The sequence below is a fragment of the Balaenoptera physalus genome (genome assembly GCF_965194825.1).
Source record: "Balaenoptera physalus genome assembly, contig: HAP1_SCAFFOLD_525, whole genome shotgun sequence".
Taxonomy (NCBI): Eukaryota; Metazoa; Chordata; class Mammalia; order Artiodactyla; family Balaenopteridae; genus Balaenoptera; species Balaenoptera physalus.
The window spans coordinates 326,883-352,550 of NW_028126198.1; the positions used below are offsets into that span (position 1 = coordinate 326,883).

The following is a 25,668-nucleotide window of genomic DNA, read 5'->3' on the forward strand; positions in this document are numbered from 1 at the left end:
TTTTTTGTTGTTGTTGTTTTGCTTTTGGTTTTTTTCCGTTAGATCACTGGTTTTTATAAAAGGATATAACTCAGGAACAGCCAGATGGAAGAGATGCATAGGGCCAGGCATGGGGACAGGGCACAGAGCTTTGATGCCCTCTGCAAGGGTACTACATGCTCACCAACCTGGAAGCTCCTGGGGTTTCTAACTTGCATTTTTCTAGTGTGTGTACTTGAGCCACTCCTTTCTGGTTAGGATTGCTCTATTTCTCAGTTTCTTCCAGAGCCATGAGCTGCTCACATGTAGAGGGGCTCTGGAGACAGTAAAAGAAAAGCTGTCCCATGCCTGTCTCTCTCTTCAGCCTTAAGGAATCCGTGCCTGTGATGCCTGTCTGGAGTTAAAGGAGGCAATGTGAGCAAGAGTGTGGCCTAAGACCCTCTTCAGGCTTTTATTCTTCTGGCCTTTGTTGGAGCAAAACCGTTTTGTGTGCTGTAGATATGTTCATTTAGGTCAGCACACTCATTTTAAAATTTACGTTTAACATAGGTTACTTTCCAGTTGTGTATTTTTTCAGTAAGGTATTTGAGTAGGTTACCATTAAGTGGTTCAGGATGCTTCCAGAGATCCTGGTGCGTTCGGAGACGAGTGCCTGGCCAGAAACTGGTTCTTAGAGTCGTCATCTGTGGATTGTGGTAATTAAAGTAAGCTGTGTGTAAATGAAGACTGAGAAAATACTCCTGGCTAGTAGTTCAGCTATGCAGCAGGTACATTTTTTTATTAGCTAAGTTTCTCACCTGGCCTGATTTGCTTTGTCCTTTTCTTTTGTAAATGGGGAGTCTTTCATTTGTGCCTAATACAGAATATCTATTAGGTCAAAAAAGTGAAACTAAGTTTTTAGATTTTATTTATAGGACTCATCTTGCTGGGTGATTTAAATTATATATTTTGTTGGAAATTATTTTAAAAAATAGAATGGAATTCTATCTCATTGTGTTATTGGTAATCCATCAGATAATTAGTGACTACTTTTATTTTTCTATGGCATTTGTATCAGAATTCATCAGTTAATTTTTTTTATTCTTAGTGCGGGAAAAGAGGAGGAGCAACCATTTAAACCATGTAAGTAAACAGTTGAAAAGTTAAGAAATTAATAGTTTGAATTAAAAATATGTCTGCCATGATTCCTAAAAATATGATGGATCCAATACTGTTAGCATGGACCTCTTTTTTGTAGATTTTCTAAATCTCTATTTTCCTAATTATCAAATGTATTCAGGAAAGTCTTTGACTTAGTAGTGCCCATTTTTTAAGGGTTCTGACATTTACGTTAAATTTCACTAATACGGTTGTAGTATAAAGATCTGCCTTAAATTCTTTTGCCTTATTTTTTTGATCTTATTTTTTAACCAAAGTAATAAAAGTATAACAGGTAAGTTAATTTTTAGCACTGTCCATTGACTTCTTGTCATAGCAGGTGAAAGCTGAGCTTCTTCGCTCCACCATGACGTTATTTCCCTCCCTGTGTTCCCTCAACATGTATCAGTTTTTATTAAATCAGAATCAATGTTTACATTACTACGACTCTGCAAATATTGTGCATTGCTGAGCCATATAGTTCTCTGACTGTGCCTCCTCCTTGTACACCCTTCATTCTTTTTCTTAAATATTAATGAAATTGGAGCACTTCTGCACTTCTCTAGGATAACCCAATCCCCCTTTTCCTAGCCAACGTGATCTCACACAGCCAAATGCAGTAAGTAGCTCCCTGCCCGGTCTCCCTGCTTTCACATTCTTCATTTTTTCTGTGGAATTAATTTCCTGACTATATTCACTTGCCTGTTTTCTAACAGCTATTTTTTTCCCCAAATGTTTTAACATTTGTCACATGCCTATGAAAACTATTTTCCGTCTACTAAGCCACATCTGTTCCATTTTTTTCTTGGAGACACTTTGCCCCAATCTTTTGTCTTCCTACTCCCATATAGACTAGTGTTCCCCTAGGCCTGCTCTATGCCTCTTTTCCTGGGATATCTGTGTGAAGTCATCTGGGATCTCACATAACTCTGCTCTCTTATGTTGGATCCCCTATGTCCTAGATTCTGTTTCCCTCTTGTCTTGTTATACTTCCTTGTTTTACTGGAGCACATTTTCCTGGGAAAAGGGCACATGGGCAGAAAGTTTAGAGAGATCTAGCCTCTCTGAAACTCCTTCTATTTGATAAAGTATAGAATTCTCAGTTGAAACTAATTTTTGCCGTTCTAAAGACATTTCCCTCTCATCTTCTCATTTACACTGTTGCTCTTAAACCTGTTGACATTGTATGGTACATTGTACATTACCGATTTTAGTCATTTTCCCCCATCCCTTCCTTCTCGGGAACCTTTTAGTACCTTCCCTCTCCCTGGGATTTTGAAATTTCATAATTTGGTTTGGTATAGACCTTTTTTGTGTGTTTCTTTGATATTCTGTTTTTTTCTTCCAGGTTCCTATTATTCAGATGTTGGAAGTCTTAGACTTACCAGATCGCTAACTTTTTTCCCCTCCTGCTTTGCATTTTGTCTTTTTGTCCTGCTTCCTGGAGATTTCCTTGACTGTGCTCTAATCCTTCTATTGAATATATTGTTTTGTCTACCTTATTTTCAATTTATAGAGTTCTCTTATATCCTGTCATTCTTTTTTTCACTGATGCAATTTCAAGTTTTCATTTGCTCCTGAGTTTTTATCACTCCCATCAATTCCTTCTTCCCGTTTTGTTTTGTTTTTTTTTAAAGCGTCCTTATATTTTATTTTATTTATTTATTTTTTGGCTGCATTGGGTCTTGGTTTCTGCACGTGGGCTTTCTCTGGTTGCGGTGAGCTGGGCCTACTCTTTGTTGGGTGCGTGGGCTTCTCATTGCAGTGGCTTCTCTTGTTGCGGAGCACAGGCTCTAGGGCGTGCGGGCTTCAGTAGTTGCGGCTCATGGGCTCTAGAGCGCAGGCTCAGTAGTTGTGGCGCATGGGCTCAGTTGCTCTGTGGTATGTGGGATCTTTCTGGGCCAGGGCTCGAACCCGTGTCCCCTGCATTGGCAGGCGGATTCTTAACCACTGCGCCACCAGGGAAGTCCCATTCCTTCTTCCTGTTTTGATCTCTTACTTGTTGGGGGCTTCCCTCAAACGTGTGATGGTCCTTGGCTGTCTGTTAAGATCTAATTGGAAGCATCACTTGGACAACTCGTTAACTGATGGGCCTCACTGCAAGGATTTGGGGACCACGCCTCTGAACTCTGAGCCTGCCTTGGGTTCTGTAAGACAAACTGGTTTTCTTGTTCCTGTCCTAGTCAGCCTCTGTAGGTACCAAGGTTGTGCTTCCTCTGTTCTGCCATGTCAGTTACCACTCCTTTATCTAGTCTTTTCACCTTTCAAACATTAAAAATCATCTGCTGTTTATCCTGTCTTATGTATAGCTTTTTTAAAAAATGCCTTTAATTCTAATGAGATGATATCTGAAAGAAGGGGGAGAGGAAATAGATTTGTGGTCAGTCTACTCAAACTTAGATTTATTCTTTGAATATAGGTTCTGAGTTTGAAGTTTAATGCAATATAATTAATGATATTAATTCAGACAATATTTTTGATTATACCTATAATTAGAATATTATACTTTTCTACTAAGGCCTTGAGTATGAATTCTATTCAAACCACTCACCCTACCATATTGTCCATTAATGTGCAACATAGATGGAGTATTACAGACTTTTCAGTGAAAGTCATTGATTCTTAATAAACGTATCCAAAACTTGTGAAAAGGGGGAAGAAAAAAGTGAACTTCAGCTTTATTCTCTCTCTTTTTTTTTTTTTTTCATTTATATACTTTTATTTGGGAATGTTTAAATCAATACAGAGAAAACGAAATTTCAGAGACAATGAATATCATTAGTTTGGATATCATTACTTTATTATAAAAGAAACACGGAAATTATTTACAGGATGAAAGATTTCAGAACTTCAGTGGCAGCTTCACGTGATGCCATTGGGGGAACGGGCAGCTTCACGTGATGCCATTTCAATAGTGACTTATTTTAGTCGACATATTTTCCAAGAATGTCACCATCTCTAAATAAGAAATAATCCTTGTCATCTAGAACTACTTTGGTGCCTCCATATTCTGGGAGAAGAACTTTATCTCCAACTTTCACACTAACTGGTTGAATCTCTCCACCCTTTCCTTTAGAGCCTGATCCAACAGCTACTACCATTGCTTGCAATACTTTTCCTTGCGATTTTTCTGGAAGCATAATGCCTCCTTTGGTTACAACTTCGGGTGCACTTCTTTCAACTAATACTCGGTCAAAGAGGGGAAGAAACTTTCTAAATGCCTGTCCTGCCATGACTCGGGTTGCCGCACTTCGTACTCTCGCTCTCTCCAGCTTTATTCTTTTAATGGGTTAAAATCAGAGGCAGTAGGCACAATGGGAAGAGTCATTGGGTGGGGGCAGGATTTCAACAGGTACTTGACCTTTAATGATAAGCTTTGAGGGTTGTTACTTACTAGCCTCCTAGGTATGATTATTTTCTAGTCTTCACCATTAAACCTGCAGTCTACTAAGCAACCTTTCCCCTTATAAAGATTGTAAAAGTCCATGTATTTTGTCCTTAGTGCTGAATGAAGATAAATACTCTTCTTCAGTGACCAATTGAAATAATACCTATGAACATTAAACTGTCAGTAGTGTTTTTTGCTACTTGTTTTTTTTTTTTTTTGTATTTGCATTTTATACCCTTATGTGTGTCAGTGCAGTTTATTGAGGTTGTGAGCCAGCAATGGTAAAGCTTTAATCATAAGGGACAGTTATCTTAAATTTTCAAGCAAGATGAGAGGAAAGTAATCTGCTGGCAGCTAACATATCTAGGCTTTGCTCAGAGGCTTCAATTCTGCCATCCTTTAGTGAACACTAGATGCTGGAAAGTTTGAATAGTTTCAGGAGTAGGCCTGTGGAAGTGTTTCTTTTGTAGGATCGAGCCAGTAGACTGTAAGTTGCTGATACAACTTAAATGAGCCCCCATAGGATTATAGAGCACATCTAATTAAAAATTTTAAATGTTTTAGCAGTAATATTTCCAAAGACAAATCAATATACATTCATAATAGAAAAAAAAGTTTTTAATAGAGGAAAACAGGATAAATAGCACCCAAAGCTCTACCAACTAGTCTATATTTTGGTACATTTCCTTACTATTTTTATTCCCCTCATATATATAGATTTTTGGTCAGAATTGACTTTTATTACGTGTAGTGTATGTCATATTATACCCTAATAGTAGTGACCTTAAAAGATAACCTGCTTCGTTTAGAATCAAAGTATTTGAATGAGTGAATTTTCATTTTTCATGCTGTATCTGTTTTTTGAGATTCTAAAATTACACATTAACCAAATAGCTTAAGGACCATATCAGAGTTTTAGTTTAAAACATTTCTAGCTTGAAGGAGAAATTAGTCTTCCAAATAGTGATACTGTTTCAAATATGTTACATCTAGAACTTTTTGTTAATAAGGAATAAGTGGCTTTGCATAAAGCATCTGAAACAAGCAAAATGGTGTTTTATATATGCCATTTGGATATTTCTGATTATTGGATACTGGCAATTTTTATTTAAATGCTCTGTATTTTAAAAAGCATCAACTAGATTTTCTCCCTGCCTCACCTTTCATGTATTTGTGGAGGACATTGATGGGAGAGTGTGACAGCATGGTGAAAACTATTTTATATGAATAGGAGGAAGGAAGGCTCATCTGAATTAGTAAACAAACAAAAACCAAAACCAAAACCCAGCTTTAAAATTGTTCGTATTCTGTGGTATTAAAGAATGCTACTCTTCCTTCCAGTGGCTTTCAGTGATTGGGATTTGGTTATTGGCCTTACTTTAAGGAAGAGAGTTGTCCTAACATAGTTTAGGCCATTTTAGTATTTGACTATTGCCGTGTTCATGGGCTCTTCACAAATAAATGGATACTTCTAAAGTGTTTTAAAGATAGTTCATTCTCTAGAGGGTCTCAAAAAGTTCTTTGTCACCTATCCAACACCACTGTAGATAAATTCTCACGAATTTGTACCTTTAGTAAGATTTACCTCCAGTTGTAACTGATCTTAAATAATTTCTCAAACACTTGTCGAATCCTAATTTGTCCCAGATTCTGTGCTCAGTAGCTGGAGGTAGGAGAAGAATCTTCCTAACCTGGAGAAGCTTGTTTACTTAAGAGGGTGGTACTATGCAAGCAGCTGAGACCATGGAACAGTTGGTAAATTAGATGTGTGAGTGTGCAGAAAGTGAGAAGTTTTGTGGTGTGCCTGCTGGCAAAGGGATCCTAGAGGCAGATGGGGTCAAGCTTGCTGGGACAGGAGGAAGAAAAAGGCATTGCAGGCAGAGAGCAGCATGGGTGAGGCAGGAGTGTCAAATAACACGTAGAACAGAACTAGTACAATTTTGAAATGAATGGCAAGTATTCTCTGAGGTTCTCACTTGAGTAATGTAATGGCAGTCTTACTTAAACATGAAGTGAGAAGTTAAATTCTCAGAGTTGTTTTATCCGTTTTTTTTGGATGCGAGAGAATCTTTAAGCAGTACCTTTTTGTCCTCCAGATAAGGAAATTGAGGCCCAGAGAGACTTATGGCCCCCAGCTTTTTAGTGATAGAGCAGCCCTGGCATGCCCAGCCTCTGATTGGAAAACGTTTGTTTCGTCACACTGTCTCCTGAACATTTATTATTGGTGTTCATTTACTGCAGTGAAATGCTCCTACATCGGTATTATATAAAGCATTACGTTTTATTGTAGTAAATGAATAGAAATAGGAAATCTCAGCTGCATTTCATTGCTTAAGGAAAAAACCCTGAAATCTTATTCTAAACTTTTTACATTATTATAAAGGTAATTTATAATAGGTGCTTGCCAGGTTTGATTATAGGTACTATATCAAGGCAGCATTTTATAACCCATTTCTCAAAGCTCGTCTGTGGAAGTCAGAGTATAGAGGTTTCCCATAGAGCTGCACATGATATCACACTCAGGCAGTTCATGGAGTGTAAGAAAAATCTTAATGCTTTATCGTTTGACATTTTAACCGAGGAAAAACACACACTTGATAGGTTTAACTTACTGTGACATTTTCTTCTATTTCCCTTCCCCTTCAGGTATCTCCAGGGCAGCTTACTAAAAAGTATAGCTCATGCTCAACAATATTTCTAGATGACAGCACGGTCAGCCAGCCTAATCTTAGAACCACAGTAAAATGGTGAGTACAAGTAGGTTGCCAAGGGCTGAGTGACAGACCCCCTTATCGCTAAAAGCATCCTAGCCATACATAAGTTCATTCATTTGAATTGTCCTTTTCAGTGATCAGGTTAAAAAACTGGTGTCAACTATAGATTGATTTCAAGGACCTAAATATGAATTTTCAGTTTCCATTTTAATCTTAGAGCGCATGATAGAAGGGAAAGCCAGTTAGCAAATAAGAAATCCCAGAAAAAGTATAAATCTTTATTTGACGCGTTTCTGTTGCTAAGCCATTGTTGAACACAGTGAGAAAGAGAGGTGCTTTTGATTGGCTGTTTCTAGAGACAATTATTACTGTATGAGTTGTAGTCCTCAAACAACGTGCACTACTTTGGAAGCTGCTCTTAGAAGAAGGAACAGCTTGTCCCCTGCTGGCACCAAAGCGAATCTGCATTTAAATTTAATTGGAGTTTGTCAGATTTATCCCACTGTGCTTTTTTTTTTTTCCTGCACTCTTTCTGTATGAAATTTTACTTCTCCTTCCTGTCCCCCAAAGAGGGGGAGAATATATCAAACCAGTCTTAAGAAATACACACTCAAGCTTAATTTCTTTGTAGATGAAATTTGTTCAACTGAGGTTTTAACTTAATAGACACATTTAAGTTTTGTTTATATATATATATCTCCAACACACTGTATCACTCACAGCAGAGAACAATAAAAGAGGTGAGGTTTCGGAAACATGGCTGTGGTCAGGCTTATACTTAAGGAGACACGAACAGTGTCATGATGATGGAAACTATTCTTTAATTTCTGGGAGCACCTCATAGTCCACAATTGGAGATGCACTTTCAAAACACCCTAATGATGAACCTTTCAAGCTTATTTAAGAGAAAAAAACCAAACGGGATGCAGAGCTTCTTGCCTCCTCCCTCGCGGTTGTCCACGAAACATTAACATCTCCTTAGGATATGAATGTTGATTTTCCAGAACACAGTTTGGGAAATGCTATTTGAAAATATTAATGTCCTTATCCTTAATTTTATTTGTTGTCTTAATTTTATAAGCTAATTGTATTTTTAATTGGTTTTTAATGTGCCAGCTTTTTTTTTAGCTATTTAAATTCTCAGTAACTTCTACTTTAATTAAAGACAGCAAGTTCACAGTCATAATAATGTAACTTTCCTCTCTTGCTTACAATAATAGTTGCAGTCAAGTCATGTTTCAGCAAAAACTGAGCCCCATCTCTAAAGTCCTGAGTTTGGGCACTTATCACATAATCACTCAATGTTTTTCTTCAGCCAAGACACTGAATCTGTGGGTACAAAAACCACTCTACTTTGGCTAGAGTCGCAGCTTCTTTTGAATTCAAAAGAGTCTGATGTCCAGTATATAATTCAAAAGTACTTTGAAAGTAAACCTTGCTCAGGGACTTCCCTGGTGGTGTAGTGGTTTAAGAATCTGCCTGCCAACGCAGGTGACACAGGTTCGAGCCCTGGTCTGGGAAGATCCCACATGCCGCAGAGCAATTAAACCCGTGCGCCACAACTACTGAGCCTGTGCCGTAGAGCCCGCGAGCCACAACTACTGAGCCCGTGTGCAACTACTGAAGCCCACGCACCTAGAGCCCGTGCCGTGCAACAAGAGAAGCCACCACAGTGAGAAGGCCGCGCACCACGACAAAGAGCAGCCCCCGCTCTTGGCAACTAGAGAAAGCCCGCGCGCAGTAACAAAGACCCCATGCATCCCAAATTAAGTAAAATTAAATAAAATTAAAAAAAAAAAAAAAAGATTTACCTTGCTCAGACAAGAAGGTTTCATCCTTTTTTTTCCCGACCTAGTCTAATTTTTGGAAGTACAGTAAATTTTAATTTGCTCTCATGAAGTTTTAGAAATGATCATTCATCACATTCATTATTGGTGAAATAAAGGTTTACTGAGAAAATTAATAGGGCCAATTGGCTTTTAGGAATGATTTTGAAAATGTTTATCATGGGGTTAGTTTTCAGTGGGGTAGCTGTTCTCAGTGGGGTAGGTGAGCCTTATTAGAATCACTTATGCAACTTTTCAAGATATATGTTTCTGGATGCACAAAGTCCACCCGCCTGCCCCCGCCTCCAAGACACAGTGTCTGTGTGTCTGTCTGTCTGTCTGTCTCTCTCTCACCCACGCACACACACCTGTTGACAAGATGGGGAATGATGTGAAGCATGATTATATGGACAAAAGCATCCCGAGTGATTCTCCGATCTTAACCCTAACTCATTCATCCCTAAACTTTGCTGCACGCTGCAGTCATCTGGGGATCTTTAAAAACAGTCCTGATGCCCAAGTCATACCCAGTGCCGGTTAAATCAGAACATCTTGAAGCAGAAGCCAGGCAGTTTTTAAAGCTTCTCAGATGATCCCAGTGTGCAGCTGAGCTTGGGAGCCACTATTTGGTTAGAGGGCAGGAGAAAGAGAACTGCTTCTGATAATTAGTGGGACCTTAGGTAAGTCAGTTTTAAGCCTTGGTTCCCTTATCTGTAAAATGGGTGGTTTAATTAAATGTCATCTACGGTTCAGTGGTCCTTTCCATCATAAAACTTCTAATGCTGTGATTTTAAAATCAATTTGAAGATGAAACTTGGAAGCACTATAGAAGTATCCATCTTTGATGCTAACGGTGTTACAGGCCTTTATACAAGTGCTAAGATTCTATAGACCTATTCTAAAATTCAGATTTGCCTTCCCTCAATTATTTTGAGTTTCATTTTAGACACTGAGAACAAAGGGGAGCATATAACTTAACCAGAGAACCCCTTTGTTGCCTAATATACAACATCTGTGAATAACTTAGGAATATAGTAACTTAAAAAAGACTACCTAAGGACTTGTATCTATCTGTTCGTTAATACTTTATTTAAAATAATTTGGAAATACCTGTCATTAATAGGATACTGTGTAGTATTATGCTGTCTTATTAGCACTGCTTATTTCAGGATAGCTAGACCTATCATCAGTTTTGTGGCTATAAAATTTTGCTATTAAATTTTCTAATAATTATGTAAAAGTGATTTGAAATCATTTTGGTATAGAGCACTTTTATTATTTACTTTTAGGGAAATAATGGAAAACGGATGGGTAGGTGGATAGCGAACTAAATCAACTGAAATGCAGGGGCTAACAAAACAACCACACACACACACACACACCCCCACACACAAACTACTATATGGCTTAAATTTAAGCATGTGTATAGATAGATATAACTTGTACAGGACAGAAGGTTTTGTGGGTAGAAGGACAAATGACAGGGGACATATGTAATAATTTATATATTATAATAATCAACCAAAACATGCCTTCTAACAGCATATCTAGCATTTTGGGTCTCCTAATTTTGCTAAAAGCTGAAGAACCTAAAACAAGGGGGAAAGCACCCATGTGGTACTGTTCTGAATTCGAGGATTTCGGGGCCACTGGGCCTCTGGAAGGTCTTCCCTCCTTGCTAACCCCTTTTTAAAAATGTCTTCAGGCCTGATATGATAAAAATCAGTGATGACAATGTATTTTTTTTCCTCCACAGTATGACCTTAGCAATATATTACCACATCAAGAACAGGTGAGCTCTTTTGAAACCTATCTTGTTATTCCAGCTAATTAATTTACAAGGTATCAAGTTTAGTGTTAGGTAATAACTATAGATGTTACTGGCATAAGCTTTTATTATTAGAGTGCTTTTATTACAATATAGAAGTGAATCATTTATTTTTCTCTTAGGACCCTTAATTCTTAGGTTACTGAGCATCCCAAAGAGTATTTGTTTATATGGGTTATATTGATAATTTACTGTATTAGAAATTGAAATTGAGAATTTAAAAAATTAAATTCATTGTATATTAAAACAGGGTGTGCCTTAGCACTACTGAAATTTTGAGCTAGATAATGCTTTGTTGTGGGGTGTCGTCCTGTGTGTTATAGGATATATAGCAGCACCCTTGGCCTCTACTCACTAGATGCCAGTAGCACCTTCTTCCCTCCACATTACGACAACCAAAACTGTCTCCAGCCATGGCCAGAAGTCCCCTGGGGGACGAAATCACCCCTGATTGGGAACCCCAGTGTTCAACATAAATCATTTTTTTTAATGAAAAATAACTATTTTCCACAACAAAAAATATTGAGAGAAAAGTATCTCCTCAATAGAAGACAGCTGATTCTCATATCTATTCTGTCTTCAGTCATTTGTTTTGAAGAAACAATATGAAGAAGATCCAGCCGCTTGCAGATATATAGTTGGAAAAAGGTGTATTTTTAAAGCCTTCAGATAATTTGGTATATTCTTTGATACTGTACCAAAAGTCTGCATGTGCTAGTTTCTTAAATTAGTTAAAATGGAATTCTAAATCATATCAATGAACTTGTAATAAATACTATGTTAAATTAATACCCATTGATCTGTCATGCATACTGAGTAGATCTTTTTACCTGTACCTGACTTTATAATATTATACATTGGTCATTTGGAAAGTATTGGTTCACATTTCTTTAGACAGTGTCAAAAACTCACTTTTGTTAGTATCACCACCAGTCTTACCAGAAAAGTCTTTTAAGTGTTGAGAAGTTGTCAAGTTCACAATCGAAGGTAGAAGTTTTCCAAAACTCCTGATATTTTTAGCTTGATGGCTTGAATTTTATCATTGGCAACAAATAACTTTAGAGTTATTTTCCTTGAAGTGACAGGCTCACTTTGTTCATTTTTGAAAGAATGACTGTGTCAGTTGTACATTCAAATAACGATGGTGTTCGATGAAAAAAGTGTTTCAAATAAAGATGGTGTTCTATGAAAAAAATGACTTACCGCCAAGTCACAAGTGCTTTTCCTTAACACAGCCATATTTCAGTATGTAAAAGTGCTTAATGCATACTTTCCACTTATTCAGAATATTAAAAAGAAGGACCAAGGTTTAAGAACACTATTAATTTTTACTCTTTTATCAAGGATGTTCTTCAAGCAGATTTTTTAACTGCAAGTGGCAGTGAATAATTGAATGACTTCTAATTCAGTTTGGTACCACTGCCTTGATTCATGCTCAGAAACCAGCAGTTTTACCCACTTTTGCTTTTATACATCCATAGCAAATGTCACACAATGTGAAGGGCAGGTAGTGTCTTAGTATTCTTATAAAAGCAGTTTTGACCTCTTGGGCCTCCTGAAGGAGGGGATAGGGGAGAATCCCAGAGGCCTGCAGACCACATTTAGAGAACCGCTGTTCAAATGAGCGCAGTGTATTAGTGTGGTGAAATTTTAAATTAAAAAGCCTGGTTTCTTTTAAAATAAAAAGACAATTACATTTTTAACTCAAACTATTTAAAAGAGACAAGAAGAAATACACAATAAGGATATAAAGAACTAAAGAGAAAAAAACGGGAAAAAACCATGAATCTCATATTCACATTGATTGAAGTGAGAAGAATTTATTGCCCACCACCACTGCTTCATAAAATGTTCTTGCATATTCCAGTGTGAGGTTAGAGGGGTGAAAATATATTGGTTTACTAGCATTGCCTGTTAGGGAGGGTCAGTGCTTATAGAGGCAACTCTGGCTGGTTGTTGTAGAAAAGGTTTCACAGAACTTGATGTGCTGAGTAAAAATAGGTCAGGAAACCTTTCTAAGGGTGGAATCCAGGAGAAGAATTTATAAAACTGTTTGCTTCGTTGAAGGTTAAGCTTCCTCTACCCCTCTCTCTACTCCTAGCCGATATTTTACTAAGATAGTAAGTCCTGAATTAATTTTTTAAATGCACATTCTTATTTTATAGAGTTGCAGATAGATCCTTGGATATTTTTGATGAGAGATTACATCCACTCACAGTAAGTGTCAGTTTTATTGAAGTGGTATTTTTCTCTTATACAGTTGTGTTTATTTCATGCTGATTTGCTTTGAAATTAATTACTAGAAGAAAATTACTTCCTCCAGCTCGAAGTCAAATTCATCTTCCTTTAAGTCTTCTTCCCCACGCCATGTTGTGTCTAGTCATTTTCCCGAAGGCGTGTTGTATAAGGGGTTGATGGATATGAACCGAGTTGCACTTTGTGTGAATAGTGAGCAGGTAAGTAAACATACCCAAGTAACAGAAAATGTATCTTTTTAAAGGATGATGTTCCATAGCATCAAACAATATAAATATTTGTAAATAAACCTAATATGATAAGGCCTCTAAGAAGAAAATTAGAAAACTGTTTACATTTTAAACGAATTAAAATGACAAAGTTTTAAAATTCACTTCTCCGGGTGCTCTGTGGCCACACGTGGCTGGCGACTGCTGTACAGGACAGCACATTCTTAGAGCCTTATGGTTACAGGACACTGGAAATGTGTTTTCAAAGTTGACTACAGAAAAGTATGACATATGGTGATCAGCAAGACTTTTGAGCCTAAAAGTATTGGGTTGGCCAAAAAGTTTGTTTGGTTAGTGAATATATTGTTCAATAAAATGCTTGGTGAAAATGAAAACTGTGTCTTTTATTTTTACTTAAAACCAAATGAACTTTTTGGCCAACCCAATAGTTTACATTTGGTTAGAATTCTGTGGGGAGGAACGTGGAAATACATAAATTTTCTGCGGTTGTGCCTGTATTTTTCTTTAATGAATGGTGGTGAGTACTGGATCACTGTGGTATTTTAGGATCCCATTGTTTAGATTTAAAAGACTACAAGACATGTCACCCAATCAGAATTATTTTAAGGGGCACGTGGGCCCAAGTGTGAAGACTGCTATCTTAAGGGTACTTTTAAGTATTTTTCTTCCGTGGATACTTAAATTGCATTTTTTCTCCCTTCAGCGAGAAAAGATTCCAGAGGAATACTTCGAGCATGATCCTGAACACAAATTCATTTACGGATTTGTTCATACTCTTTCTAGTGCCGCACAGCTAACTGCTGAAGGTGCAGTAGTAACTTTGGTAAGATATTTTTTCTTTCATAAAGCATCTGTAGAAATTTCTGTCTTGTACACATGGTATGGTCCTGTTTTTCCCAAATGAAAGTAGGTTCCTGAAACGATCATTAGAACTTTATTAAGAGAAACCTATCAAAAGAAAGTAAAGTATACACATTTGAGCTTTAATCATCATTATGATTTAAAACGTTGCCATTGCTTTTCTCATCACAAAACAATTGCTATTAAAGGCAGCAGGAGAGATTTCTGGTTTCTCCTTCCACACCTGAGGGGACACACGCACGCACAGTGCACACACGCACACACAGACGACGCGTGTGGTGGTGGTGGGGCGGGGCAATCACTGAGCGCTCTGGTCCACAGGCAGAAACAGGTTCCGGGCAGTTTGAAGCTGAGTCCCAGACTGCACTGCCTAGGCAGTTCTGATGTGTGTCCTGACTGAGAACTACTGCCCTCAGTTCTCTGTTCCTTGGATAATGGATAATGGTGTTAACCATCCCTGCTGTCCTCTTATTGCCTGCATGTGAAGTTGCCCAGGACTAGGGTGCCAGTAGGACTTCAGAAGGCTTTACTCTAGTTAGCCTGCTAAGCTACAGCTGTGTAAGGACCTTTTTGTCATCCATTCCTAATTCCTATGGTAAGATTTTATCATTTGAATAATAAATCATATTCAAGTGAGAGGTAGTTGGGATTGTTTTACTCCTCCCTATAGCAAACCTGTAGGGGGGAAAGTCAGCTGCGTGGTCTGCAGGGAAGGAATACTTAGGCCACTCACTGCCTGCTCCTATCAAGGCAGAATTTAGGACAGGAGGCTTGTCCTTTTGAAAAGAGACCCCTCAGTGGGTACTGGATCAGACACAGGCCTTTTCTTGGCGCTACAGGCCACTTGGAGTGCTTAGCACATGCTTGAGAGAGGCAGGAATGGTGCTTGCATATGGAGAGCTAGGAAATGCAGGAAGGAGAGTATTTGGGTTGGAAGAGGGGCATTTCTTTGTAGCCAAGTTAAGCTTGATGTACCTGCGAGACAGCAGAATGGCAGTGTCTAGTAATCATTTGAATATATGGGATTGGAGCATGAATCTGAGCTAGAGGGAGGGAATTAAGTGTAGCTGTTCAAATGCAGAGAAAGTATGTAAAATAAAAAGTGGGTAGAAGATAGATCCTACTAGGGACTGTCAGCACTTAAGGGACAGATCCCCAGAGGAGTGGCTACAGTGGTAGGAAACCCAGCAGAGAACCCTAAGAGACACCAGGAGAGGTTCAAGAAGGAGAGTATGGTCCAAACGCTAAATGCTACCAAGAAGTTGCTCATGTCATAAATACCATGTCACTGAATACCTACTCTGTGTCACTTTTCTACATGTGGGGGGTGGAGGAGAGAACAAGTTGGATAAATAAAGTTCTCGCCTTTATGGAGCAAGTGTGGAAGACGTAAATTTTTTTTTTTTTTTTTTTTTTATCGGAGTACAGTTGATTTACAGTGTTGTGTTAGTTTCAGGTGTATAGCAAAGTATAAGTGTTTTTTTTTAATGAGTGTTTTTTAAAAGATGACTATTTCAAGTGGTGGTAAAAACCATGAAGAGAAAGCAAGGTAAAGGGATAAAGTGATTAGAGGGGCTTACTAGAAAGCTCAGGAAGAGCCTCTTTAAAGAGGTAATGTTTGAACCCAGGACCTGGCTGAACTGAGGAAGATCAGGTACGCTGGCATTACGGGCAGAGGGGACAAGTGCAAGGCTCTGAGACAGGAACTTGTTCTGTGTGTTCAAGGAAAAGCAAGGTGGCCATTGTGATCCGAGCGGGGAATGAGGGAAAGAGCATAGGTGATGAGGTCACGGAAGGACAAGGCCGTACCGCACAGGGCCTCGTAACTTGCAGGCCACGGGAAGAAGGTATTTGTTTGATGGGAAGCCTCTGGCAGATCTGGAGCAGGCGCATAAAGTACTCTTAATTTAAGAGGCTCTCCTGGCTGCTTTGGGGAGAACAGACTGTAGTCTGTTGGGAGGCAGAGAAGTTAGGCAGTGGCAGCGATACAAGTCAGAAGTGACAGACAGAAAAGCGGTCAGGGTACCAGTGAAGGTAGAGATAACAAGAAGTCCTAACAGATTGGAGCAGGATACACTCAAGTGCAGGTTTTTGGTCTCAGCGACTGGGCGTGTGGCAGTGCTCTTTCATTTATGAGGGAAGGCCTGGGGAGTGGAGCTCTGGGACGAAGAGCTCTGGGTTGTTTGTGTGAAGGCACCGGTGACCACGGCAAGAGTAGTCTCTGTAGAGTGGTAGCAGCAGGAGGCTGACTGAAGTGGGTTAAGGAGAGGATGGGAGATGAGGAGCTGGCCTCAGGCCTGAGGACGCCGTCTAGGGGCAGTGGGGGACAGGCTGGGGACATGGAAGCATTCACACTGGAGGAAGCCTCTGACAGAGAGGGAGAAGTTGTTCAAAAGGAGACTAACTGTGGGCACAGTGCTCTGCAGAAGTGAGGTGGGATCAACTTCATTCATAGGAGAGTTAGCTTCAGTGAAAAGAAAGAAATCTCGCTTCCTCCGAGACAGGAGGGCAAGTGGGATAAATGAATATCAGCACGTGTACCAAGTTTGCCAGTACAAAGGTGAGAGGAAGTTGAGAGATTGCCAGTGTCGTTTCAGTGCCTCTGATGAGTCCCATAAAGTAGAGAGTTGAACCTTGCGGGGAGAGTCGTTCTTAGGGTACTAGAGAGTGCTGAGTTCTTTGGGGAATGGGAGCCGAATTTCACTAAGAACATATAATCTCAATACCCGTGTTTGAAAACACAGTAGAGTTTGGAGGGCATGGGCGAATCTGAGCTGTCAATCTGATAACCCTTCAGAGAGTAAACAGACTCTTTCAAACTGGACATTTTTCTTTTTGTCAAATGGCATATACACTCTTCTACAGAGGTAACAACAAATCACAGCTTACCTCTCTAATCTTTGCTCAGCTGTTAACTCCATCCAGTTCTTTGTAGGGTAGACATTTGATACATGTAAAAGAAACCGTGAAATCATCTCACAAACCGGCAGGTTTAGAGGAGCCCCAGGGATACAGACACAGGCAGGTCTTCCCACCTTAAAACCAAAAGAATTGACTAAGCTGCAGATTATGTAAGACAGAAATGAATAATGAAATGATAATGGAGATGTGAAAAATTGGGGCTATGAAAAGGACTACCCTTTGTATGCATGTGTGTTCCTTCAAAAGGCACTAAAATATGGGAATACTTGACAGTTGTAAAGCCCCTTTGTACTGCCTGTCCTGCTGTGCCACGCAGCAGCCACTGGGAGGCTCTCTTGACCACCAGTTTTTATCTTCAAGTTCATGCCACAAAAGGACTGGTGACTGACTCTGAAGAGAAGGTAAAGATGTGCTCAGTCTTACCAGAATTTTACACACTCAAGCGTTATGTAAAATCGCCATGCAACCACCACCAGTCTTGTAGTTAACATTGCACGTGATAGGCACTCAAGCATTTACTGAACAGTTGAAGTCGACACTGGGCTGTATGTGCTGCCCTTGACAAGTGGGAAGGTAATAATACAATGCGTGTCTTTAGAATGCCCTTTGCTGAGATGTCCTTTCATTCCTGTGACCAAAATTGGGTTGGAAATTCACACGGGCAGAGTAGAAATATCAGACTCACAGAAATATCTGACTTACAACTGTGACCTGGCCTCTGGCCTTGGCTTGGCTGAGCAAAGTCTTTGTAGAACCTAGGAATAAAAGGGGTGTCAAAAAGAGATGAAATCTGTCATTCCTAACAATTCTTATCACAGCACTTAAACTGAACGAAAATCAAAGATCAGTGCTCTACTTTTGCAGGTTTACTTAGAAAGGCTTTTAACTTATGCTGAGATCGACATTTGCCCCACTAACTGGAAAAGAATTGTTTTGGGAGCCATTCTTCTTGCCTCCGAGTTTTGGGACGATCGGGCTGTATGGAATGTGGACGACTGCCAGATCCTCAAGGACGTTACAGTTGAGGACATGTGAGTTTGTAAGGTTACCGTGAACTTTCTAACCATTTTCCAATACCTCATTTGCTCTCATAAAGTTTACATTTTTACGAAATGTTACATTTTAAGAAAGGTTACCTTGTGCAGAGAGCTGAAATAGACATAAAATTACAGCCTTCTTTCTATCTAGCTGTAGTATAACAATTTGTATTTCCCCTCATTCATTGGTAGGTCTTGATGTGTTATTGTTGTAATATTCTGCTTGAGAAATTGAAATTATTTTTCTGGTGGTTTTTGCCAAACATTTTACAAGCTCACTACCAGAGCAACATGGTACAGTAAGTAACTTGACAGCTTTCTTAAAGCTGTCTACCAGGTCCAGTCCATTTTTAAGGGGCACATGCCTGGTCTTTGAAGCAAGTGGCCACTGTTAAGGTCTTAGGGCCTCTAGACTACTGACAGGTTATAATTTCAACCTGAGTCACACATTGTGTATTTGCTTTTGCTGGTCTTTTTCTCCTTTTTATCTGAGGTTCTGTTGTTACAGAAACTATGATGTACAGGTAGCCACATATAAAGGTTTCAGATCCCTGTGTTCCTGTCTCCTCCCCTAAAGTCTGCTGAGCTAGGAAACACCTACCTCTCAGGTCGTCCGGGAAGCATCCCTGGGGCCTCACCCAGGGCACTCAGCAAACACAGCGGCACTTTGTGGGGCCTTGAGTTAACTAGGCAGGTTCTCCTCACAGATGGCACGCTCACATTGGCATGAAACGCCAGGCTTCCAATCTGGCTCTGGTGAAGGGCCCCAAGGGTGGGAAGCAGGATGAGCCAGAGAGGTAATTCCAGCAGACTCTCGAAGTGCCCGCTTGACAGTGAACCTGTCTTTGTGGGTGGCATTCAGGAAAATGTGAAAGGACACCTCTTGATTATATTGGACAGCAGCGGCCGATCAAGATGGCAGGCAGGGGCAAGAGTTTGTTTTTGTTACCTTTGCCCCTTACCCTAGATAATTCACAATTACCAAAGTGCATATTTACAGCTGAAGCGAGGAAAGCTGTGACTAAGAGAAGGGACCAGTGACTGTCAGTAGCTGTCAAAGTGGCTTTTGGTGAAAATGCCCACTTTGGTGATCATGTAAACCAGGTGGTCGTGGTGATATTGCTGGTAGCAATCTTAGCAAACAGTGGAACAGCAGATAATGAATTTGAAATGAATAGAAGTACTTTTGGAAGTTGCAGAAACTAAAGTGACGTTGACCAACACTATCATCAGTCTTTGAACTGGTCCCTTGAAGGAAGGAAAATTTGTAATCGTGAACACCATCCCTGCCATGATGGCAGCTGAAATTTTCTCAGAATCTGCAGCTGAGCTGACTGGGGCTCTGGTTCCAGGTACAACATCCGAGAACATGCAGGGAAACGTGTGGGTGTTCATAGACATTGAGCCCAGGAGCATTGGCGGCACTGTCCAGCTATGAAGAAACTAATTCTAAACAACGCTTTTCTGTGTAGAACGGAGAATCACCAGGAGTTATGTTTATAATAGGCTGCTTTTGTTTATGATCTTTGGGAGTTGGAAAGCATTACAACAAAGTGTTTAATACACATTTGTTTCATCCCTCTGCTGTTGACTACTATTTGTAATGGTCTCATTTTGAGTCTGAATTGAAAAATTGCTGTCTATCAGCTTTTCCTTAAAACTTTCTAACATCTCTGTGTCTTGTTAAATATATATTTCCCTTCAAAAGAGTAAGTTAAACTGAGCAGCTGCTGTTCAGACAGTTTGCTGCGCCTGTAAGTGGTAGGCTCTTCAGCCACCTAGCCATTTACAAACAGCAAAAAACACAGAAGATGCATATTCTGTAGGCATAATGCTTTTCTTCAGTGATTAAAGCTCTATTAATAGACATGTTAATCCTATGAAGTACTGTATTTCCACACAATTAAAATGTATTAGTGGAGAAAATATAAAAGGGATAGTGAAGTGCATTTATTCCTGTAGTAAATTAAGTCCTGATTAGCTGATTATCAAAACATTATCTGATTTACATTTCTATAGACTTCTGGCCGTATGAACAGGAAATTAATTTTGGAAGTAGGTTCAGTTAGGTTTAAAGTTCAACAAATGAGAAACCTCATTTCTGCTCATACTCTGCTCTCCATACAGGAGAACATGGAGCATTTGTTGATTTATCCAATGGATAAAATATTAACACTTGAAAACCAAGAAACCAAATGTATGGTAAAATAAGCCACTTGCATGTTTGTTTGGGTATTTATCATTTTTATCTAATCAACTCTCTAAAGTGATTGCTGTGAAAAGTGGTAAGATTTACTCTAACTTTATATTTATTTACTTAAACATTTGGCAAGCAAATGGCTGGATATGGTCATATAGCAGAAGCCTGCTCCCAGCACTCTACTTTCCCACTTCATTGAATTCGCCCTCTGTGGGCGTGTGCAGTCTGTCCTGGCAAGGGGCGGTAGGTCTGAACATTCTGGGCTGCTCTCCTAACACCGGGGGCAACAACTGCTCTATCAGAGGTCGTATCGTAAAGTGGGTTTAGTCTAGCTGAGACATAATCTTACTGCCTTTCTAAGCTTAAAAAGTGCATCCTGTCCTGTCATGGTGACGACAACTCACCCTAGTAAGGTTTTAAGGTGAACAGAAACTTGCATTATGCCCTTCGACACAGCCCCATGCACGGGGTGGGGGTGGGGGGATTCCCTTTCCCATCGAATGTAGCTTATTTATTTATTTACTTGAGATGAATCCTTGTTGCCTCAAGAGTTTTCCCCCCTCAGAGATAATAGCAGTGGCTCTCGATGGATCCATTTGTTGCCGTGGTGATGTGCCCACTCCTTTTGTTGGCTCGTCTCTACTTCAGTAAGCCCCTTCCTGTCACCAGCCCGGTGAAAATGTCTGCAAGTTCTTCAGAGCTAATAAACAGCATACATCATTCCTTTCAACTGATCACTAGAGCGGGGCCTCGTGAGTGAGTGTGGAGCATGAATCGTACAGCTGCACTAATGGAACTCTGAAGAATGAGCCCCTGAGTCAGCAGCATGAGTGCATAAGAGGGCCATGACCTCTTCCCCCTTGTCCCAGACTCAAAGTGCTGGGACGCAGAAAGGACCACAAATAGCTGTACCTTGTTTGCACATTAGGGTATTAATCCAGCTGGGTAGCCATTATTGGTTTCAAAACAGTATTTAGAGCCATCCTAGTAGCTCAGAATGGTATTTTTGAAGATAGCCCAGTTGACTAAAATTGTCCTGTGTTGGTTTTGTCTTCTCCTCCTCCCCCAGGAATGAGATGGAAAGGCACTTCGTGGAGCTACTTCAGTTTAATATTAATGTTCCTTTCAGTGTGTATGCCAAATACTACTTTGACCTTCGCTCCTTAGCAGATGACAACAACCTGAATGTTCTATTCACTCCTCTTAGCAAAGAAAGAGCACAGAACTTAGAGGTAAGGCTGTGAAATCACTAACTGGGGTTTTCTGTCAGCCACCGAAGCCACACCTGTAGCTAAATTATATTAAGCAGTGATTAGGAAAATGGAAAGCTGTTAACAGTTTGAAGAGCTTATTGACCCGTTGGCATCATATTTCCTGTGTCTTTTATGGTTTATACAGGGATCCCACATTATAAAAAAAAAAATTGTCTCTTCTGTAACCATAATTCAGAATACTTTCAATCATATTTAATCTGTTCTTAATGGTTTTCCATTTGAACCTCTACACTTACATATAACCATACATGAATAATTTCTTAAAATTGTATCCCTAATCAGATGTACCTACAGAATCTACTTACCACTCTTAACTGTCTGTTTTTTTTTTAATAATTGATGTTTTGGACTATTTCTACTGTCTTGATATTTTTAATAAATAAATAAATGTATTTATTTATTTATGGCTGCATTGGGTCTTCGCTGCTGCACGCGGGCTTTCTCTAGCTGCGGCGGGCGGGGGCTGCTCTTCATTGCGGTGCGCAGGCTTCTCATTGCAGTGGCTGCCCTTGTTGCAGAGCACGGGCTCTAGAGCGCAGGGTCAGTAGTTGTGGCGCACGGGCTTAGTTGCTCCTCGGCATGTGGGATCTTCCCGGACCAGGGCCCAAATCCGTGTCCCCTGCATTGGCAGGCGGATTCTTAACCACTGCGCCAGCAGGGAATTCCCTCTTAACTGTTTTTTACTCAGCTTGCAGTTCGTGTGTGTGTGTGTGTGTGTGTATGTGTGTGTGTGTGTGTGTGTGTGTGTATCACAGTTCAGTCCCATGAGTTTATTAGACAAAGCATCCGTGGCTAACCTGAGAGACCTATACTTGGAAGGTATAATGTGGATTCAGATACTGGATGTAGAAAGTACATGAGTTTTTAATATAAATGGTAACGTACATGGAACAACGTAATACTTATGGCTTATGATTTTTGGTGGGTATACAGCAAAATTCACAACTGAAATGAACACATTTAAAATTGATACTTTCTGTGGTACCTTGGTGGTACTTTAGAATAAGATGTTTTTCTACCATAATTTATGTGCAAGTGAAATAGCACCTTTCAGCGCTTGTCATTAGACCTCTCCTACCTTCAGCACATACCTACCTGATTAAAATTTTCTTAGAGTATGTAATAACTAATGAAAACTGAAGAGAAGTTGAATAGCTGAGTAAACACTGATTTTGCCCAAGTGTATGTCCATTACGTTTAAGGATCACGTGTGTAGGTAACAGATGATATTGCTATTAGGAGCCTATCATTAGGAACCCAATTTTTAAGTAACTCTAAGTTATTAGGGCAAGTTACCCCTTGCCCCAGCAATCTAATCATAGCCCTTAAAGGTTATTACCTTAGGGAACTGTCAGTTAGTGTAGATATCAGCTATCCAAAGTAGCAGTAACTATGAACTTATCTAAACGAATGGAGATGTGTGGCTTATCAATGATGCTTTTTTTGTTTTTTTAAGGTCCGAACATTTTTTTCCCCCCTAATTATACCTATGTTCTACCTGATTGACTTTCCTAGGCCATTTCCAGATTGTGTGACGACAAATACAAAGACGTGTGTAGAGCTGCTATGAGAAGGTCTTTCAGCGCTGATCATTTCATTGGTATTCGGCGCTCCAGTGCCATCCTCTCTTAAGGGAGAAGTGAGGGGTTGTAACATCATAAACCCCTCGAAACAAAGACTGGAGAAATATCACCTCTCCTGCTCAGAAACCAGCAAAGTTAGTATTTTCACCTTAAAGAAAGACATTGAATTCAAGAGACTCATGGACAAGCGAAGATTATGCTCATAGGAAAGAACGGGACCTCGTCAATGTAACACGCTCTTCTGTCCTTTTTATTGTAAACAGAGTTACAAAAACCACTCCAAAGCTAAAAGCTCCCAATCCACGCACAGATATCTGCTCCCAATCCACGCACAGATATCTGATAGCTGTGAGCTATGTGACGTTTTTTAATTAATAGTTTAAATTTTTAGACTTTAAAGACACTAGCTATATAACTTCTATGTTTTTCTTACCTCACTGTCCCATACTGCTGCATATTCCTTTAGAATCAGTGCAGTATTACCATCAAAAAATGGGACTCCAAAAAAAAAAAAAAGTAAAAAAACAAAAAAAGAAAAAAAAACAAAAAAACAAAAAAAAAACAAAAAAGAAAAAAAAACAAAAAAAAACAAAAAAAAAAAACACAAAAAAAAAAACAAAAAAAAAACATGGGACTCCTAACAACTCATAAAGCCAAACTTCGGAACAGACTGTTGTAGCATCGTTAGGTTTTGCAGGGTTCTTCCTCCCTACTATATCATTGAAGCTGCTAGTCATTATTGGCAATCAATTTAAACCAAAAAGCTGCTGAATAACACATGTCATCCAAATTCTTTGCAGGCAGTACTTATTAGCATATTAGCATGTTTGCGATCATAAACAGAGAAAGTAGGTTATTTCCTTCTATTGGGTCCGTGCTGCATTTCTTGTTAACTATAATGGTGCTTCTGATTTTGTGATGATTTTCCTCTTTGTTATGTACTTGTGTTAAAGGATATTTTCATAATTCCAGCCAACATGGTGGTCCAGTAATTAACAAGCCGGTGATGAAATAGAAGGTGTCCCAAAAGTCTTAGAACAATTTTAAGCTTTAATATAGTGTGCTTGGATACTCCAGAACAGTGTCGCAGAAGTATAAATGCTAGACTGGCAAAACATCACTTGAAACTTTAATCGAATTTCTTCTAAACTCATTTACTTTTGTACATTTTAAACATTAAGCTTTTATTTTTTTATTTTTTATTTTTTTAAATGAATTAATTTATTTAATGGCGTGTTGGGTCGTTTCTGTGTGAGGGCTTTCTCTAGTTGTGGCAAGCGGGGGCCACTCTTCATCGCGGTGCGCGGGCCTCTCACTGTCGCAGGCTCTCTTGTTGGGGACACAGGTTCGAGCCCTGGCTTGGGAAGGCCCGTGAGCCACAATTACTGAGCCTGCGCGTCTGGAGCCTGTGCTCCGCAACAAGAGAGGCCGCGATAATGAGAGGCCCGCGCACCGCGATGAAGAGTGGCCCCCGCTTGCCACAACTAGAGAAAGCCCTCGCACAGAAACGAAGACCCAACACAGCCATAAATAAATAAATACATAAATTTTAAAAAATAAAAAATAAAACAATAAACGCTTAACGTTTAAAATTTACAAAACTAAATGAGTTTAGAAGAAATTCGATTAAACTTTCAAATGATGTTTCGTAAGTTTGTGGCATTTATACTTCTACAAGTATCAAAGCTTAAAATTGCACTAAGACTTGAGGGGATACCTCCCCTCCTCTTTTTAAAATAGTCCTTTGCAAGGCTGGGCTGCTTACCTGCTTGATCACCTAAGTTTCTTTTTTCTAGATTTGGTGAAGGAATTATGAACAACAGTGTTAATTCACATGTAATAAATTGAAAAGAACTGGACCCTAGTAGTAGTGACAGGAGAGTAAGTGATACGAAACAGCTTTTCTATCCTGTGTGTTAACCTGGCTGTAGGTGTCTCACTTCAAGTTCTATGTAAGAGGAAACATATAAACCTTAGGAACCCTTACCTCAGGCTTTAAAAGGCAGGGAGGTCCAGTAATCAGTCTTTTTGGAGATTGGTAACGATGTCACCTAAACTTGAAATATTAAAAAAAAAAAAAAAAAAAAAAGTGTTCTCAACTATGTGAAATCTTTCTCCTCCTACCTTCTCAAATGTAATCCTAGGAATTTTGCCTGTAAACAAAGCATTTCTGGGCCAGAAGTACTTTCTCTCTTTATAGCAAGGCTTCACATTATACTGAGTGCTGCAGGTTCCATCATTTTTAAGGGACAGAGACATAAATGATAAATTATGGTATATAAAATACTACAATCTACCACCTCAAAAAATATTGTTTATGGAGTTTGGAGCTTGGAAATTCAAGTACTGATTGCAGTTTTATTTTGAAAAGAATGCTACAACTTATGTGGTTTTTCTTCCTCATGTTTATATTAAAAGAAAAGCTAATAAACT

General features: G+C 39.3%; 2 protein-coding genes across 2 annotated transcripts; one reads left to right on the forward strand and one right to left on the reverse strand.

Annotated features, from left to right (window-relative positions):
* Positions 1-3,918: 3,918 nt before the first annotated feature.
* LOC309653523 (10 kDa heat shock protein, mitochondrial) lies at positions 3,919-4,781 on the reverse strand. Its single transcript, XM_082478456.1, has one exon. The coding sequence runs from the start codon at positions 4,347-4,349 to the stop codon at positions 4,041-4,043; it is 309 nt and encodes a 102-aa protein (XP_082334582.1). The 5' UTR covers positions 4,350-4,781; the 3' UTR covers positions 3,919-4,040.
* Positions 4,782-14,055: 9,274 nt separating this feature from the next.
* Positions 14,056-24,084, forward strand: LOC309653522 (cyclin-Y-like protein 1; the record flags this gene model as incomplete). Its single annotated transcript, XM_082478455.1, has 4 exons — positions 14,056-14,181; positions 18,006-18,172; positions 21,448-21,610; positions 23,168-24,084. Coding segments are annotated over 4 exons (573 nt in total), but the record flags the coding sequence as incomplete, so codon positions are not given.
* Between the last annotated feature and the right edge of the window lie 1,584 nt (positions 24,085-25,668).